Source organism: Amborella trichopoda, chromosome 12 (assembly GCF_054954075.1).
Source record: "Amborella trichopoda isolate Santa Cruz 75 chromosome 12, AtrichopodaSantaCruz75HAP2 v2.0, whole genome shotgun sequence".
NCBI lineage: Eukaryota > Viridiplantae > Streptophyta > Magnoliopsida > Amborellales > Amborellaceae > Amborella > Amborella trichopoda.
Window position 1 is genome coordinate 48,125,769 of NC_142347.1, and position 17,978 is coordinate 48,143,746.

The 17,978-nt window shown below is 35.6% G+C and overlaps 2 protein-coding genes across 30 annotated transcripts; one reads left to right on the forward strand and one right to left on the reverse strand.

The window, feature by feature from the left end:
- Positions 1 to 194: 194 nt before the first annotated feature.
- On the reverse strand, positions 195 to 7,052 carry LOC18435609 (uncharacterized). 29 transcript variants are annotated; one of them, XM_020667875.2, is made up of 9 exons: positions 6,633 to 7,026; positions 5,567 to 5,801; positions 4,695 to 4,759; positions 4,476 to 4,540; positions 3,752 to 3,838; positions 2,511 to 2,641; positions 2,208 to 2,313; positions 1,655 to 1,911; positions 195 to 902 (listed from the first exon to the last, which is right to left on the reverse strand). In XM_020667875.2, the coding sequence occupies exons 1-9, from the start codon at positions 6,932 to 6,934 to the stop codon at positions 444 to 446; spliced, it is 1,707 nt and encodes a 568-aa protein (XP_020523534.1). In that variant the 5' UTR covers positions 6,935 to 7,026; the 3' UTR covers positions 195 to 443. The 29 variants fall into 29 exon arrangements, with proteins under 29 accessions (XP_020523534.1, XP_020523533.1, XP_020523532.1 ...); XM_020667874.2 differs by having other exon boundaries at positions 5,567 to 5,804; positions 6,633 to 7,025; XM_020667873.2 differs by having other exon boundaries at positions 5,567 to 5,813; positions 6,633 to 7,025.
- A 3,396-nt stretch (positions 7,053 to 10,448) lies between these two features.
- Positions 10,449 to 13,361, forward strand: LOC18435610 (ribosomal RNA processing-like protein). Its single transcript, XM_006845653.4, has one exon. It carries the CDS (start codon positions 10,978 to 10,980, stop codon positions 13,153 to 13,155), a length of 2,178 nt encoding a protein of 725 aa, XP_006845716.1. The 5' UTR covers positions 10,449 to 10,977; the 3' UTR covers positions 13,156 to 13,361.
- Positions 13,362 to 17,978: the final 4,617 nt, after the last annotated feature.

A 17,978-nucleotide genomic window follows, 5' to 3' on the forward strand; every position in this document is an offset into this window, starting at 1 on the left:
GGTTTTTATTTATGGGGATGATCAACACATGTTGAACTTTGGTAGTCCTAAATAATCTGCTGAAGTTAAGTACTACTCTATTTTAAAATGGTTTTGAGCAAGGGTGGTTTTCATCATTTTGGGAAATAATTATGAAAAAATTTCCCATAAGGTAAGGGCCGAAAGAGAACTCATGTAACCATCTGATCTGAAAATTCTGGAAAGTTTAGGTCTTATTCATAAAATAAAAAATTCACAGATACGTGGGAGCTAATCGAGCTCTTTTAGCAATGCAGACTATCTCGATTGCTTCACCATAGTTTTTTATTTTATTTTATCCTTCTCTTAAAAAATTCCCCTGGTATTCCCAGTTATCTCCAGATCAAAGGATGGCATTTTCAACTTTTATCTTAAAACCAGAAAAAAAAGGTTTTAATCTTACCTCAAACTAAAAAATAGAAGTTTCATGGCCCCTTGATAATCATCTGGCCTTGATTCAATTTTCCTGGAGTAGCTTCACCCATGAACCTCTTCCATCTAAATTCCTCAGTTCCATCCCCTTCTAACCCCAATGAATCATATTCAGAGGACATTGCTGTCTCCTTAAGCTTGATATCTATGGATTCACTACCAATTGCTGGTCCATCAATTGCTTTGACAACACCCCCATAAGAAAGAAACTGAATTACTTTGAAGTTGGTATTGCCATGCTTGCTTGAAGCCAAAGCAATACCATCGGAAGGACCATTTTGAAGTGGAACAAATGCTGTGTAGATTAAGAAACCAGAACCACCACTCGTCTTGGTGAAAATTCTCCCATTAGTTAAGGGAAGAGACATGTATGTCCTCCCATTTGACCCATTATACAGTACGACTGTAAAGTCAGAAGGGTCCATGGATTCTCTGACAACCACTTCAACGAACTGCATAAACAGACAAACATGAAGAATTGAAACATGACGAGGGGCGCTACATTACTCAGACATGAACACAAGTGTCCAAATTCCATGCATGTCTAAATATCTAGTACTTAGGAGCCAATATAGCAAGACATGTATGTGTAGTTATTTTCCAGTAAGCTTTTGATATATACATAATAGATAGCTCACGTTGTTCTACAATTAGATGTGGTTGGCATAGCGGCTGTAGACCACACAAACTTGGCAAACCCCACTCTTGTACTCTATACATTTTTTTAGTACTCTCTATGTTTGGAAGTGTTGACATAGCGTTTAAGTGTCCACATGTGTCAATGCATGATACTTCTTCAAGAATGAAGTCTCCGGATAACATCGGTTTGGAGCTGCATTACATATACATGGATAGATGTGCCAATTTTTTACACAATTACTAGTGTCAGAAAATGCAGATTTAGATGTCCTATCAAACACAACTTTTGCGCGCCATTTAAAGAGGGGGCTTAAGTAACATTTAAGTACTTTTATGAGGAGATTTCAAGTAGAAAGTTTTAAAAGAAGTGTCTAGGTTTTGAAAGTATCAAACAGGTGCCATGTCTTTGGTGTGTCCACATGTGCAAAAAACCATAGACATAACTGTCCATTTTCTGTTGGTTTGGAGTCTCAAGACTCTCCAACAAGATGCCGATTATATTGATTCAATTATATGACACTACTACTTATGTGAATCTCTATGCGGTACCAACAATTGCACATACCTCGTTTCGATCTTTCCCTTTGTTGTTGTAATGAAACTCATTTATCCATGCATCTTGAAAGGTGTCATATCCAACTGAATTCGGTTGGTTAGGAATTTTCCAAATTAGATTTGCATATTCGGGGTGGTCAACAAAAGGATTTCGATTATGTTGGTAATGGCCACAGATCCTATCATTCCTCAGCTGCTCTGATATTGATGGAGGATCGATCTCATTCCATGGTAACAGTGCTGCGAGAAGTCCCATTCTTCCATTCTCTATAAAATCAAATATCTCAAAGTCCATTCAAAGAAGAAAAGAACGAAAAAGGAGTACATTATTGTTGGTCAATAAACCTAATTCTACAAAATGGATAGAAAGGAAATAACCCATAAATTTCCTAAATCATAATAAAACCCTAGATTGCTGCAGAGATCAGTATTTTATGAATCCCAATGATACTGAAAAATCTGAGATGGCATAAAGGCATTAACTTCTGATGGGTTTGAACAAAATTGACATATTTAACTCAATATGGAAAACCACGATATATTTTCAAGTCCCAAAACCTTACCCATGCTTGGTGTATCAGAGAGCTGGAGGTCAGGAGCTCCACTAGGCTGATGTAACCCATAACGTATTGCCATGTACATTAATGATCGTGCTATATCACCCCTGACCTGTAAATCTCGACACCAAGTTATGTCAGTATTCTTCTTTTCTTTCCTTTATGCTTGAGAATTGTTTGATAAACATTAGCTTCCCACAAGAAGGGGAAAAGTTGGTAGACTTGCAGATGAAGATTTACAGGATACTTATATGTTCTCTGTATTGATATAGATATGATATGTGAAAAAGATACTAGAAACTGGATTACCAGTAATGGTGGTGCCCATCTTTCCTTGTCTGTTGCAGTATCAGGAGCAGCTTCCTTGTTAGCTGGTCTGATACAGTAGCTTTCCTTAGGAGCACATTCCCCGTAATACTTGTTTCCTCTTGATGAATTTACTGGAGAAAAGCAAGCATCTTATCAGATTAACAAAATACAATGGGAAGACTTTTCCACTTTCTCTGTAACCTCTGAAACTTCAAAAGCGACAGTCTAGAGTTTCATAGTTAGGCAAGCTTCTGAAATATTTATGGGAGCAGATAAATGCATAGTTTTTGCCACATTTAACAAACAATCCCAATTTTTTTTTCTTTAACAAAAAAATGATGATACAACTAAGGAGAAAAAGGAAGCATCTATTAGGATAAAGTTTTTTTTGCCCTTTTGATCGTTAAAAGTACATAAAGACCAATCCTTTTCCAAGATAAAAGTACATAAAGATTGTTGATACTTGATACTCTCATCATCATCATCGTCAGAGCTTATTCCCAATTATTTGGTGTTGGCTACACAAATCCTGACATGTCATTCTACTCTATCAAGAGTCATACCCTCAGTAAGACCATAAATCCCCATATCTTTTGTCACTACTTCCAACCATGTCTTTTTGGTCTGCCCCTTACTTCTTTTTAGGCTTCCACTTGAACCAACTCGCACATCTTAATAGGTGCCATACTGGGCCTGCGTTAACCAGCCCACCTAAATCTACTTTTTCTCATATTATCGTCTATTGGAGCCACACCTAAATTGTCCCCAATGTATTCATTTCGAATTCTATTACGTCTTGGTTGCTACTCATCCATCTCAACATCATCATCTCAGCTACACTAATCCTGTAAGTATGTTGTTTCTTGACTACCCAATATTCCATCCTATAAAGCAAAGCTGTTTCACAGCTGCCCTATATAACTTCTCCTTCAACTTTATTGGTATGCGGTGATCACATAAAACTTTGGTGGCATATCTCCATTTTGCCCACCCAACTCTAATTCCATGCAAGGCATCTTCCTCAATCTCTTCATTTTTCTAGTCTAAGAAGGTTGAAGACCTTAAACTTTCTCTTAACCTGTCTCAAGCCCGGATAAAGGAGGTGGATTGTGTTAGATAGGCAACCAACGTAAAACATTGCCAAAACTTTCTATGAATCCAAATTGTTGATACTTGAAGCTTGTAAATTGTAATATCACCTATTTGTTGTCGAATATAAGGAAAATGATATTTTCTCATACCATTCACATCTGCTGGTCTCAAATTATGTAGATCAGTCACTGATAAGCCATCTTTAAGCCCATAAGAACGAGGCCATAGATGTTCCCCTGCAAATAGAAGGCAATAGAGAATACTTGAATGTTACATGCGTAAAAAACTCACTCTCTCTCTCTCTCTCTCTCTCTCTCTCTCTCTCTCTCTTATCATTATTCAAAAGACTCAAAACACACTTTTTTCTGTATAGGTCTTCAAGGACTAACCAATTTCAGTTTACAACAGAGCAAAACATGATAAACTTTCTTTTTGTTTTTCAAAGAGTTAGGAGAAGGCAATAGAGAATACTTGAATGTTACATGCGTACAAAACTCTCTCTCTCTCTCTCTCTCTCTCTCTCTCTTATCATTATTCAAAAACTCAACTCTCTCTCTCTTATCATTATTCAAAAGAGTTAGGAGAACCTCATTAATGAATAAATCAGAACACTTTTATGTGACAATATGCATCTGATTTATGTCCAAGATAGTGAAAATCTTCTATGATTAATGCATGAATAGGAGAATGCATAAATATGTTCCAAACTTTTTTGTTTAAATATATTAAAATTGGCAGTGCAAGCGAAAACATTCCAAATCGCAAAGAGAAAAGAGAAAAAACAGGGAAGAGGTTACTACTAAAGAATATTGAATGTGTAGCCATATGAACAACTCATTGCCCCTTTTTCTTTTTGCCAAGTAAATAACTCACTGTTCCATCCATCTGGTTTTCCAGCCAAGCTCTTGGGTACAGCTCTCAGTGTATAAATTTCAATTCTGCGAGTTTTTTGAACTTCAGAGAGAAAGAGAAAGAGAGGATGGCTGTTTTTTTTTTTTGGGGGGCATGGGGGGGGGGGGGGGGGGGGGGGGTTGGTGGGTGAAGATTGTCAATAATGTAATATGTATATCAAAGCTTCTGTAAAATGCATACACTTCTGAGGAGGTTTCTGGGTTATCAACATCAGCTGCATCAAGAATCTCGCGTGCATCCCACACCTGTTTCAAACATTTTTTTTAATCATATTTCTACCTATTTCTTCAGTTTCCAATTGTTCACAACTGAACAAATTTGTGTGTGTGTGTGTGTGTGTGTGTATGTGTGTGTGTGAGAGAGAGAGAGAGAGAGCAATCCCTAGTGAATCAAACTACTAGTCATAACTCAAAACTAAGGGCATCACCAACAAAAATACATCAAATCTTCAACTTTCAGTTCATGATGAGCACCTCTTTGTAACATAAAATATGAGAAAGAGAGAGTGAGAGATGCATCTCATTGTGAAACAGACTATTCTCACCTTAACACTAAGACACAAAATGAGAGAGAGAGAGAGAGAGAGAGAGAGAGAGAGAGGATGAGGCCAGCTCATTTTAAACAGACTATTTCTCATCTACACAACACTAAGACACAACATGAGAGACAGAGAGAGAGGGAGAATAAGTTTGTGTGTGCGTGTGCCTGTGTGTGTGGGTGAGAGAGAAAGAGAGAGAGGAGAGCACATTGTGAAACAGCTTATTTCTCATCTACGTAACACTAAGACATGAGAAAGAGAGGGAGCGTAAGTTTTGTGGGTGTGGGTGTATGTTGGGGTGTAACTCTGTGTATGTATGAGGGAGAGAGCGAGAGAGAAGCCGGCTCATTGTGAAACAAACTCTCTCATCTACTCAACACTATCTTCCTATTTTAGTTCATAATGAACACCTCTGTGCTCAAAAGAGAGAGAGTCTTTCATCTACTGAAAAAGAATAGGGCTAAAATAACAAGAAAATACATGAAATGGTTGATTTTTAGGCCATGGTGAGCACCTCTTTGTAACGCAAAGCTTGATGACCAGATACAATGGAGTGTAGCTTCTCCATCAATGGAGCACCTTTCAAGTCTTGTACAGGTGCATAGTAATGAAGAACATCTTCGCATGCGTACCTCTGTAAATTTTGAGCTTCTTCGCCTTTGCTCTCTCCAATTAAACAAAGCCATAGCAGCAGAACCATGAAAACCCTAATTGGCCCCCTCCATGATGAAACAAAGCATGAAAACCACCTGCTAAAGAAGCTACTTACGAAGCAGCAAAGTTTGGCAAAGTTCTCTCAATAAAACTAGTTATTGCAAAATTCCTCTTACTAAAACCTAGTTAACAGCAAAGTTGGGCAAAATTTCTCTCTCTAAAAGTAGTAAAGAAACAGAAAAAGTTGGAAAAGTTCTCTGCATAAAACAAGTTCAGATCTTCCAAATTTGGGATAATTATCTCGCTAAAACTAGTTAAGAAGCTGCAAAAGTTGCGAATGTCTGAAGCTAGTTAAGAACTGTAAAATGTGGCAAAATATACCAAATTCTCTCTCTAAAACTAGTTAAGAAGCTGTATAATGTAGCAAATCCTCTCACTAAAACTAGTTACTGTAGCTATAAAATGTAGCAAATTCTCTCCCTAAAACTAGTTAACAAGCGGTAATAAGCCATTTTTCTCTCTAAAACTATATATTGAAGCTGCAAAATGTAACAGATTCTCTCTCTAAAACTAGTTAAGAAGTTGTAAATTCTAGCAAATTCTCGCTCTCAAACTAGTTAAGAAGCTATTGAAAGTGTTGATCTTTTCAGCAGAAACCAGAAACAGAGGTTTAGTTTTTCAATTCATCCTCTGGAAAAAAACAAAGCATTAGTTCATGGTGTACTGAAAGACAGTTTGTGAAATTGAAATGATGAAAGAAAACATTTTATCATGTTCTGAGACTTAATCGAATACAGAGAGAGAAACAAAAAGTTTACACGGAGAAATTGAACTTTAAAATGGAAAAGAGCTCACCATTTGGAGAGAGAATGATTGTCCGGAGACTAGATCGAGAAAATTGAAATGGAGGATGTGAAAAAACTCACGTTTTACCATTGTCCGAGACCAAATTGAATCTAGAGAGAGAAAGTGATTGCTTAGACTGAAAGATGAAGCTGAGCTGGTTCAAACGTTTCTGCAATTCTGAGGGACTGAATTTGAATTCTTCAATGGCGGCCATTGACAATCTAAGTTTGTATTTTTTGAGAGAGAAGGAACCAAAGGGCGACAAAAACCTGCAATAAACATTGAAAGACGACTCTGTTTTAGAGAAAGAAAGAACTCTAGGGCTACAGAAACCAGGAAAAGCAAATTCTTTGTTGTTATAGAGAGAGAACGACTTCTCCATTTTAGAGAGAGAGATTTCTTTTGCTAAAAGAAGCAGTAGAAGTTCTTTATCGTGATAGAAACAGAATGACTTTCCAAACCAGAATTCATGCACTACTGGCATACGGCAACGACGCGTAGTATTTTAAGGGATATCAAACCATACACCAGTTGTGTATGGTAATTGAGCAAGAAAATGGATATTATGGTGTTTTAATGGTTTTCTATTAGGTAGATGAGAGATTGGAACTGTATTTTAAGATCGTATAAAAATGGGCAATAATTTCATGTAACGATTGTATAGTAATATGATATAATAACTTTTAAAAATCATGTTATAGCTATTTGTTTGGTTCAAATTTTGAAATATACATCTTTTTTATTTTAATGAATAATGACAATAAAAAAAAAAATGAAAATACAATTTAAAAAGTATTTTTTTAGCTCAATTAACATAGGCCATTTATTTTGGTGAGATGCTTAGATCTAGACCTTAGAACGACTTTTTCATTTTCAATTTCTTTAAATGGCTTCATTATCATTAGATGAACAATATTAAAAAAATAAATAAATGATTTTGAGTTTATAAAGGGTAAGATCTTGAAATTCACCAAATAAGTGGTCTAGATTTATTTTTAGAGGGGATTCATTTCGATCATATATAAGGTTCAAATTGAACTTTTTTTTTTTCTTGATTGATTATTGAGATGAAAAGTATGTGTGCAAAATTTTGGGTCATACAAATACCACAAATATGGTTTTTTTAGAAATGTCGTTACATTGTACTATGTTACAACCCTTGTATGAAATCGCTGCCCTATAAAAATATGACTTGTATTTCAAGATTGTAGTTATCAAGATCGGATTTGTCATGATTGAGTGAGAAACTTGGTTCAAAACACTGAAAATATCTCTTTATTCTTTATTTTTAACTTTCATTTCTCATGAGACTTAAAAATTGAAAATATTACTTATAAGCAAAGGTTTTCATCTTTTCTATCTTACAACCCCCTGTATCCTTTTGATCATAAATTTTTTATCCAAACAAACACTAAAATGACACTCTATTCAAACTCTATCTCTTTTTTTCTAAAACTCCATATCTTTCTCTTCTCTTCTCGATGAGTTTACCAGCCAAAGGGTTTAGCTTGAGCTCGAAAACGAGCATACCTTATGTGTGTGAGAGAGATGGAGTTTGGGTTTTAGAGAGAAAGATGGAGTTTTGAGAGAGTCGATGATGTGAGAGAGAGATGGAGTTTGGGTTTTAAAGAGAGAGAGTTTTGAGAGAGAGACGATGATGTGAAAAATAGAGTTTTAGAGAGAGAGAGATAGAGTCATTTTATAAGTTGTTGAGGTCAATAATACATGGTACAAAAGGTTTAGGGGGTTGAAAGATAGAAAAGATGGAGTTCTTTTGCTTACGAGTAATATTTTCAATTCTTAGGTCTGATGAGATGTATAAGTCATAATTTCAATTGAATGGTCCAATTGATTAAAATTAGATAATCCAATATCAAGATTTTTACTAATTTTCAACCCAACCAAGCGGTAGTCAGCAGTTTAGGTATGATAATATATTTAAGATTGTAAAATTATCAAAAAATTACAAAAAACCCCGCACTACACTCTCTATGCAACTCACCCAATTTAATTTTTTTCTCACTTTTTTCCTCAATATATTTTTTATGCAGATACCCTTAATTAAAAAAATAAAATAAAAAATACCTAAACTACCCTCCTTTTCTTTTACTTTACCCACGTCTCTTTCTTCTCTATCCCACCAAAATTGGGGCTCCAACACTATATAAATGCGATCCGATAGTAGTGCTCCGACACTGTGTAAAGTGCAGTTTGGCAGTAGGTTCTCGCACGCACTGTGTAAAGTGCAGTTTGGCAGTAGGGCTCTAGCACTGCATAAAGTGCAGTATGACAGTAGTGCTCAAGTACTGTGTAAAGTGATATTCGGCAATTAAAAATGGCAGTCCGATAGTTGTAAATGCCGGTCCAGATATTACTAGATTCCAAAGCTCTGAAACTATATAAAGTGTTGTCTAGCAATACTCAATTTCGGTCTGCTAGTTGTCTTAGGGCAGTCCGGCACTTGTGGGCTCTGACAATGTGCTACTAGGTCCAAAATACAACGTCAAATCTTACCACAATGATTTTTGTGTAAAAAAATGAATTTTTTCTCTTGGGGTATATTTGCATAAAAAGTTTCTTTTGAGAAAAAAAAAAGTGAGAGAAAAAAATTGGTTGGAAGTAAGATAAATAAAAGGTGTGGTATAGATGTTTTTTTTTTTTTTTTGTAATTTTTCCTAAAATTATCTCCTTCGAAACGATGCAGTTCAATGCAACCTACCTTCTATAGGTGACGGAGCCGCTTTGTTCAATGCAACCTACCTTCTATAGGTGATGGAGCCGCCTTACGTACAATTTTCCTATTTCTAATTATTGGAAACCTCCCCAGTTATTTGTTAAAAAAGGGCGGTTTATATGAGGCACGAACATCTAACAATCGACTTAAGATGCTTCTCTAAAACCTATAAATATATCCATTTCTAGTGTAAGAAACTCCTATTATGGCTTGAAGATCCAATTTCACCTTAATTATAAAAAGATTGTTTATAAAAATACTATTTGACCTTAATTATAAAAAGATTGTTTATAAAGATACTACTTGTTTTTTGTTCAAGGAGGTCACGATTATTCCCATTCATCAAATGTCAAATTAGATTATTTGAGTTCAAACACCCGAAAATTTTGAAAATATAGTTCCAAATAATTTTTTATAAAATGCATTATTTATACAACTAGAAATCCCTTTTGTTTTTCATGTTTGTAGCATTTTCTATCATCCAAACAACTTCTATAATAAGTATGATTGATACCTTTTATAAATTTTTTCTTTAAAAAGCACTCAAGTTACGTAGATTTTCTCGATCTACATTATTTTTGAAGCTTTAAAATTTACAATTAAAGATGAAAATATATTTTAAAGCTATCATAAAATTTTTTAATATAAATTTATTGATACTATTTGAAAGTGTGCTATACTTTGATTGTTTAGAGCCTCGGCTCTATACAAACCGCACCCTTATTTAAATATGAGCAATGGGCAAGCTTGCTATGCTTTCCCTACATCATAGAAGTTCTATTCTCCCCCTTATCCAACTGTTCATTCTGAATGGTTGCCCCCAATCACAATGTTACGTCTTTACACTATTTTATTTTTAATTTTTTTTTTTATAAACTATTTTAAAATCAAATTTTCGACGTATATTCCTCTATTAAACTTGCACTAGCGAAATATATATATATATAAAAATTTCAATAAAATAGAATGACCAAAATACCTTTAAAAATTTTAAAGGGTATTTTAGTCATTTTATTTTATTGAAAAATTATTTTTAATATTTTTTTTCTAGGTGAGCCGTAATGAAAAGATTGTATGTGCCAAATTTTATATTTATACAATTTGTATAAAAAAAACTAAAAACAAAATATTTTAAAACGTTGGATCTAAGATCAAATGGTGAGTAGCTCTCTTGATAAAAAAAGAACAGCTAGACGGTAGAAATGTGATAGAACTTGCATGATGGAGGGAGAACATAGAAAGCTCTCTCGATTTAAAAATGCTAGAGAAAGAAATACATTCAAAAGCTCTCTCGATTTAAAAATGCTAGAGAAAGAAATACATTCAAAAGAAAAGGTTAGAGAGAGAAACATATATACAAATGGCGCCTTAAAATGGTTCTAAGGGAATTCCCTTCGAACCCAAGCAGTCTCTGCTGCTGCCTAACAGATAAAATAAGAAAGAGAGAGTTCAAAACCAAGCCTAGAGAGAGAAACCCTCGAATCAAAACCCTAGTTTCGTCGCTGACGCACTACACAAAACATCTCTCTAAACCGCGCCTAGAGAGAGCCTTCAAATCAAAACCCTAGTTTCGTTATTTACCAAACCTCTATTTCTCTCTCTAACCATGATCCAAACCAGACTCTGCTCGTACGCGCCTCTGGAGCTATAATCGAACCCAGATTCAGACCAAGCTACCAAAACCCTGATCCATGGCCGTCGACCCCCAGAACGAAAACCTAAATGGCTCGGTCTTCATCAAAGATCTTGCCTCCTGTAACAAAGCCACGCGGGATAAAGCTGTTAAGCTCTTGCGAACATGGCTAATGGCTCAACCCCTGGTTTCGGAGCAGGACATGAAGAAGATATGGAAAGGTCTCTTCTATTGCATTTGGCACTCGGATAAACTACCAGTTCAGGTCGATCTCATCGAGAGGCTGTCTTCAATCCTGGTAAGTGTCGATCTTTCTCTCTCTAGTCAGTACTTTGAGATTTTCTTGCTCACTATGCGTCGAGAATGGAGCGGGATCGATTTTTTGAGACTGGATAAATTTTATCTCAGTATTCGTAAGTTTTTGCACAGTCTGTTTCTCTTACTAAAGAAGAATGATTGGGATATTTCTCTCTCTAAGAGATTTATGGGGATTTTGAGTGAAGGGACGCTCTTAAGTGTGGATAAATATCACGCAAATGGGGTTAATTACCACATAGCTGAGATTTTTTTATCGGAAATTAAAGAATTTTTGCCGCTAAATCTAGAGGTGTTCTCTGTGATATTGGAGCCCTTTGTTGTGGTTTTGGAGAGATCGATGTATAAGGTTTTGATCAAGAAGGTTAAAAGTGATGTGTTTGATTTCCTTCTGGAGAAGGGGAAGAAGCTTTTGAAGCTTAAAGGGGGAGAAGAATGTGGAGATTGTAATTTAGAAGTGGAAAATTTTGGAAAAGTTGCCTTCTCGATTGGGCTATCAGCTAGGTTTCTCGATTCTGCATCATCTTCAACTACAATTCAGAGTAACAGGAAGGTTTTATTTGAGTTACATGATAGTTTCTTTAAGCTGGAGAGGGCTGCTACAAAATTGAGTTTTGAGGTTTTGCCTTTAATGACTAAGAAACAAGACCCCTCAGAAGATGGCTCTAATCAAATGATGGATAGTGGTGTTGATAATTCTGAAAATTTAGGAGATGAGTCAGCTAGGTCATGTGAAGAAATGGAGAATGGGGCCAATATTTCTGAAAATTTAGGAGATGGGTCATGTAAAGCAATGGATAATGGGGTCAGTAACTCAGAGAATTTAGATGAGGGGATGGAGGATAAAAAATTGGATGATGGGTCAGGCCAAACGATGGACGATGAGCATTCAGAAGATAGCTCATGCCAAATGAATGGGGTTGGGAACCCCGGACATTTAGATGATGGGTCATGTCAAAATCCAGAAGACGGGATTAAAAAGTTACTTAATGGGCATTCGAAGGTTGAGGTTTCTGATAAGGAGGAGGAAATGCCACTTTGTTCTGAGAAAAGGGATGATGTTTCTAATTGTGATTCCAAGAAGAGAAAGAAGAAGAAGTCCAAAAAAGCATCCGATGGAATGAGCAATAAGTCCAGGAAGAAGAATCTTGATGAGTTAACTAAGGATGAGGAAGGTATAGGACATGAGCAACATGTTGCTCATGAGGAAAATACCTGTACTGAGCCAGAGCCATGTATTGGACATTTAAATAGGAGTGATGTGTTAGTTTTTGATGAATCCGTCATTTCAAATCTACAAAAGAAGTTTGAGAGGGTTGCTGCAGAGGCTGGTATGGATGGTTTGGATTTAACAGAAATCTCCGTATCACCATTTCTTAAGTCAAGAAAGAGGAAGTCTCCTGCCTCTGAAAATGGTCAAGTTCCCTGTGGTCCCAGTAAGGAAAGCAATGGCGAGAGTAGACCTGAGAAAAGTGATGGAAAAGGAGTGAAGAAGGTATCTTCCACACTTATATCACCATCTCCTATTGAGCCAAAAAGGAGAAACCCAAAAAGACTTGTGAATTGTAAACAGGATCCATGTAGCCCAGACACTAGTGCTCTAAGTGGTGGTATGAGTGCACCTGAAAAGAGTGTAGAGAAAAGTGAGAAAAGTGTCAAGAAGGTCAGGTTCTCCATGAAAAGTAATATAGTATGGAAGCCCCACAGCCCTTTGCCCCCTCAAAGCTTGAGATTGCCACCTTCTGCAACTCCAAGAGGCAGTGCCTTAAAGAAAGGGCTACCCCCGGGTCCTGTTCGAATCATGAAGGAGTCTCCTGTTATAAGAGTGACAAAGCCAAAGGTGAGGAAGGGAAGAAAGAATGTGAAAAGGGTTTCAGCTGCTGTCAAAAGACTTCGGAAGTTGCAGGCAAATTCTGTGTAAACCAATTGAGTCTTCTTGGTCTCACATCGTTTAGTGTTTTTCCTTTCACTACTTCTCTTTTGCAATTTACTTAGCTCAATTGAACTTCTTCTTTTGATTGTATCCTTTGCGCATTTTTATACTTAGCTCAATTGAACTTCTTCTTTTGATTGTATCCTTTGCGCATTTTTATACTTAGCTCAATTGAACTTCTTCTTTTGATTGTATCCTTTGCGCATTTTTATTTGTCAAGATGCTCTGTTGGTGCTAATTCTGGTGCCAATTGTGGTGGGATGTTTGATGCTCTGTTGGTACCACTCCAACAATTGTGGTGGGATGTTCTATCTTTGTTGTTGGTAATTGAGATCAATCTCATCATGGAGTTTCTCGTATCATTTGTTTGGATATCATGGATTTATGTGTTCTTAGATATGGCTGGCCCAGATATTCCAGTTTTTTTTTTTTTTCGGTTGGGGAGAGGAGGGGGTTCTCAAAATTTCATTCTATAGTGCCATAATGCTATTCAAATTGGAAGCCTTTTCAGTAGAAATGCTTAGGTCTGCATGTTGTTCGTTACGATAGACAGTGCAAGTTTTGTGCTTTGAGAGGTGTATCGACGTTATATATTGCTTCTGACATGAATGATGACTTTCACCAAGGGGTAAAGGATATCTAGTTCAGGGAGATATAAGAGTTAAATAGTGTATTGATGGATGCAAATATCAGTAAGATAAACACATAATCATATTCATAAAAAAAAAGCACACATATACCCGAGTGTGTATGGACATCTTATTATTTTACAAGTTAACATAGCAAAAAGGCATTAGTGCATTCTCAAAAAAACATAGCAAATGGGCATTGATTGTGCCTATTCTTTCATTTTTTAACTCTTCCTTGGACTCATGGTTGCTGAGATGAGGTGTATTTGACTTAGTGATTGTTGTTCATTGAATTAATATTCCATTGACTCATTTGATTTGGTTGGAGACTAACAGAGATGGTACAACTGTCTCTAGAAGATATTGAAGCTGTTTAAGCAGTGTTATATCTGGTGGAGAGATTGTGAAGAAGCATCCATTACATTGTCTACGCTTGTGTGTTTGATTCTAGCATAGCATGAATGATTAAGGTGCAAATGATGTTGGAAATTCTATAAAGTGCTTACGCTGCAATCCCGCGGAGCTCTAAAAACCACCCTGTGCAGCATCGACTCAATGTGGCCTTTGTGCATTTCCAGTACCTTTTCTCTCTAGATTTTCAAGGATGCCTTGTGGTGTTTTAGAGATAAAAGAGGCATCATTGTGTTTGCAATGAGGTGGTCTATCTTACTTTGATGCTTTATATAAAGCTTTAGAATATTATGTGGGTTGAGTAATTTACAGCTAGTTGTGATCGGGTTATGGTTTCTGTGTCTTATTTGGTCAATGGGAGATTAGGATTAGAATAACATTGAGACTTAAATTAGGCCTTGTGTTGGAATATTTGGTAAATTGAGAAGCTTCAAAGTATCAAATGAAGGATCTAGTGAGGTATGTCTAAGGACCAAGGTGATGCAGGGAGAAAAAAAAACTAGAACAATAAAAATAAAATAATGAAAATCGTTGAGATAATAAACCCTATCTCAATGTCTGCAAGGGAATCCATCCCAAAAGATCTTGTCACAATATGAACTTTATTCAAATCTCAGTCTCTTATGATTCTCTGATCTCTTTACAATGACGGACATCTTCCCATTTTAAATAGACTTCAAAACACAAAAAAAACCCTCTCTCTAACTAGGATGAATATTCCCTTATCTCACTTTCCTTTATCTCACGTGCCACCTCTCTCTCCCTATTTTCCCTCTCCCCTTTTTTTCTCTAACCTCCCTGTTATCTTAAATCCTCATACACCAAAATTTCTCAATCTTTATCTTCCCCATAAATCCATCTCTAGGTAAATCTCTTATAAACCTCTAGGTAAATCTCCTAAATCCATAAAAATAGGAGATCTAGATCCTTTGCCCAATATTAAAATCAGGCCTATCTCCAATCCTACTAAAACTCTCGCCCCACCTTATCTATGAGCACTTCTTAAAAAAACTCAAAAAAATAATAAAATTACAATTTTGAATTTTCCCAATTTTTATTTGCATCACAAGGACTATGAGGCCTTGTGTTGTGGAATATTTGGTGATTGAGAAGCTTCAAAGGATCAAAATGAAGGATCTTGTGAGGCATATCCAAGGACCAAGGGTTATGCTGTGTGTTAATGAACTTAAGACATTAAATTTTAGTAATTACTAGCTGTAGTGATTTAGGTGTCATTGTTGCTCTTTCAAGGGTGTGGCAGAAAGAATTCCTCCTCTTTCCATGCATAATATATGAGCACCAAATATAAAAGTTAAACAAAAGTTGGCATAATATTAGCAAAATATCAGAAGTACTTTTTTCGCGAGCGAAATTTAGAAATGACATTCATATGGCTTGTGCAGAAATCATTAGTCTTGTCATCTGTAATTTATGCTATGTATTGTGTGCTTCTGTGAAGAATAATACATGGAAAAGATTGAAAAAAGGAACAAATTACAGGAAATATTTGTTTCAGAAAGCTAACCAGCTCATGATTGGATTGTTTTTCCAAATCTATATGGAGATTCTGCTTTTTCCATTGGGAGGCAGGAGTTAGAGAAACAGGAAATGATTAGACAATAAATACAAGTTTCACCATTTGGGATGGTGCATGCCATGCTAAGTGTAGTGGCATTTTGTATCAGCAAGCTTGTATTTATGAATCAAGCTCCTATAGGATAACGATGTTGGACTATGGTGCAAATAATGACTGAGCATTCACTATCAACCAAAAAAAAAAAAAGATTGGATGTTAAAAGTTCATGAAGGTGAAATGGAATCTTTGGTTTCTACACTTGTATTGGTAGGATTGACCTGGAGTTCAATCATGGGGAGCGGATATGTATATACTTGCACTGGTTTTGGGAGGATATTTGGTGTGGTTTGGGTCCATTGAAGAGTTGCTGTTGCGATTTTTGGAGGGGTGGCCAGGATCATTGATGCCAACGCTATAGATTAGATTGCTTTGTGCATGAAGGGGGATAATTTTTAAATTTGTCTGGTGCCTAAGGTTTAGAAGAAATCTCATGGAATGAAATCAGTGGGTTTTTGCAATCTAGATGTGGACTTTTTAGAATCATGGTTTGATTGGTGAATAAGACCATGAAACTTCGAGAATTTTCACAGTAAATTAAAAAAGAGCAAGTTGAGAGGACTTTTAGGGTAAAATGCTTTTTTTTTGACAGATGTTGGCCGAGATCAGCTAAATACTGGGAATTCAATTGCTAATACTTGCACTGCTTGTTTGTACATCAATTCTATTAAGTTGTACCTATTGGGCATTGTGCTATAAATTTGGGTTACCCTAAAAATGGGGGTGAAAATTTTTTTTCTGCCAGAAACCCTGTGATAATCTACTGTTTATGATGTTATTTTATTATGTTCTTACTATAATATATTTTTTTAGCTGTGGTAAGCAGTTATATTTAATCGTCTCTACCAATCTCATTCACCAGTGCATAAATTGGATCAACATGTTATTATTTTTCAACAATGAAAAAGGGATTATATACAATGGAACTGCTTACTTTTGTGTATAAAGGTAAAAAATATCCCAATTTGTCCAATGTAAAATCAGCCAGCTGGGGTGTATCATCTCCCCGCACAGTATCTGAAGGACATTATGTTAGAGTGTAGTCAATGATATACCCCTAACCACCTTCAAATATGATGACTAGTGGTGATTGTGACTTTTTTTTATTAAAGGTAAATGTTTTTATTATATACTTCCTCACAAAATAAAAAGCATGTTGAGATTTTGTTCTTGATATTTGTTAGAGCGTTTTACAAAAGGAAAATTGTTTCATGCCGGCTGGACCGTATTTCTACATATGCGGTCCAAAAAGTGTAAAGCCTTCATCTTAAAGATGGATGCAAATAGGTGTTCCATCTTAAAACGATGGAAACTAATGCTCCAAATGTTTTCTTAATAGAATTGTTATTTTTAGTTTTTAAAATTTATTTATTTTTCATATTCATGATCTCCATGTTAGAGATTACGTGTCCTTAAAAATTAAGTCCTAAACTCCATCTCAAAAATAGATTTATTAAGAGGCTCACATTTCTACATATGCGAGCTTGGCCGCATAAAAACCGGGTCTTGTACAAAATAAATGCCATACCAAAACAGTAGAAAACAAGTTTGTCATGGCTGGTTGCAAAATTTTGTTTCTATGACTTGGCCCTTTTGTGCAGAGGAACAAGGAAATTCCCATATGTTAGAATGTAATGGAGATTAAGTTTTGGAATGTATAAATAAAATAGTTTTTCTTTGGCATTAGACACACCATTAGATGACAATTTGGTGACTGTAAGTGTACTACTAATCGCATTAAAATTTAAAGGTTGTGGTTTGCAGAAGGTTGCAACCATAAACAATTCAATTAAGGCGCACCTATAAATGTTATCATATATATAATTTTGTTGTCAAAAAATCTTAGGATGGCTTACAATCTATTTTCATCTCTAGTTATAAAATTGTAAACTTTAAGAATGGTTCAAATCAAGTAGATCTATAAACATATGAAAATTTTAAAAATGGACGGCCCAAAGCTTCATAAAATATTCTTGCAAGATACGCTATTTCTTGAACTTGGAATCTTTTTTTCCTTTTCATATTTATACATCTCAATGTTGAGATGATCAATTAGAGGGTTTTCCAACATTAAAACAATCTTTTACGTTGAATTTTTGATATGCACTTTAATTCTATATTTTTGGGTTGCAAGCTTA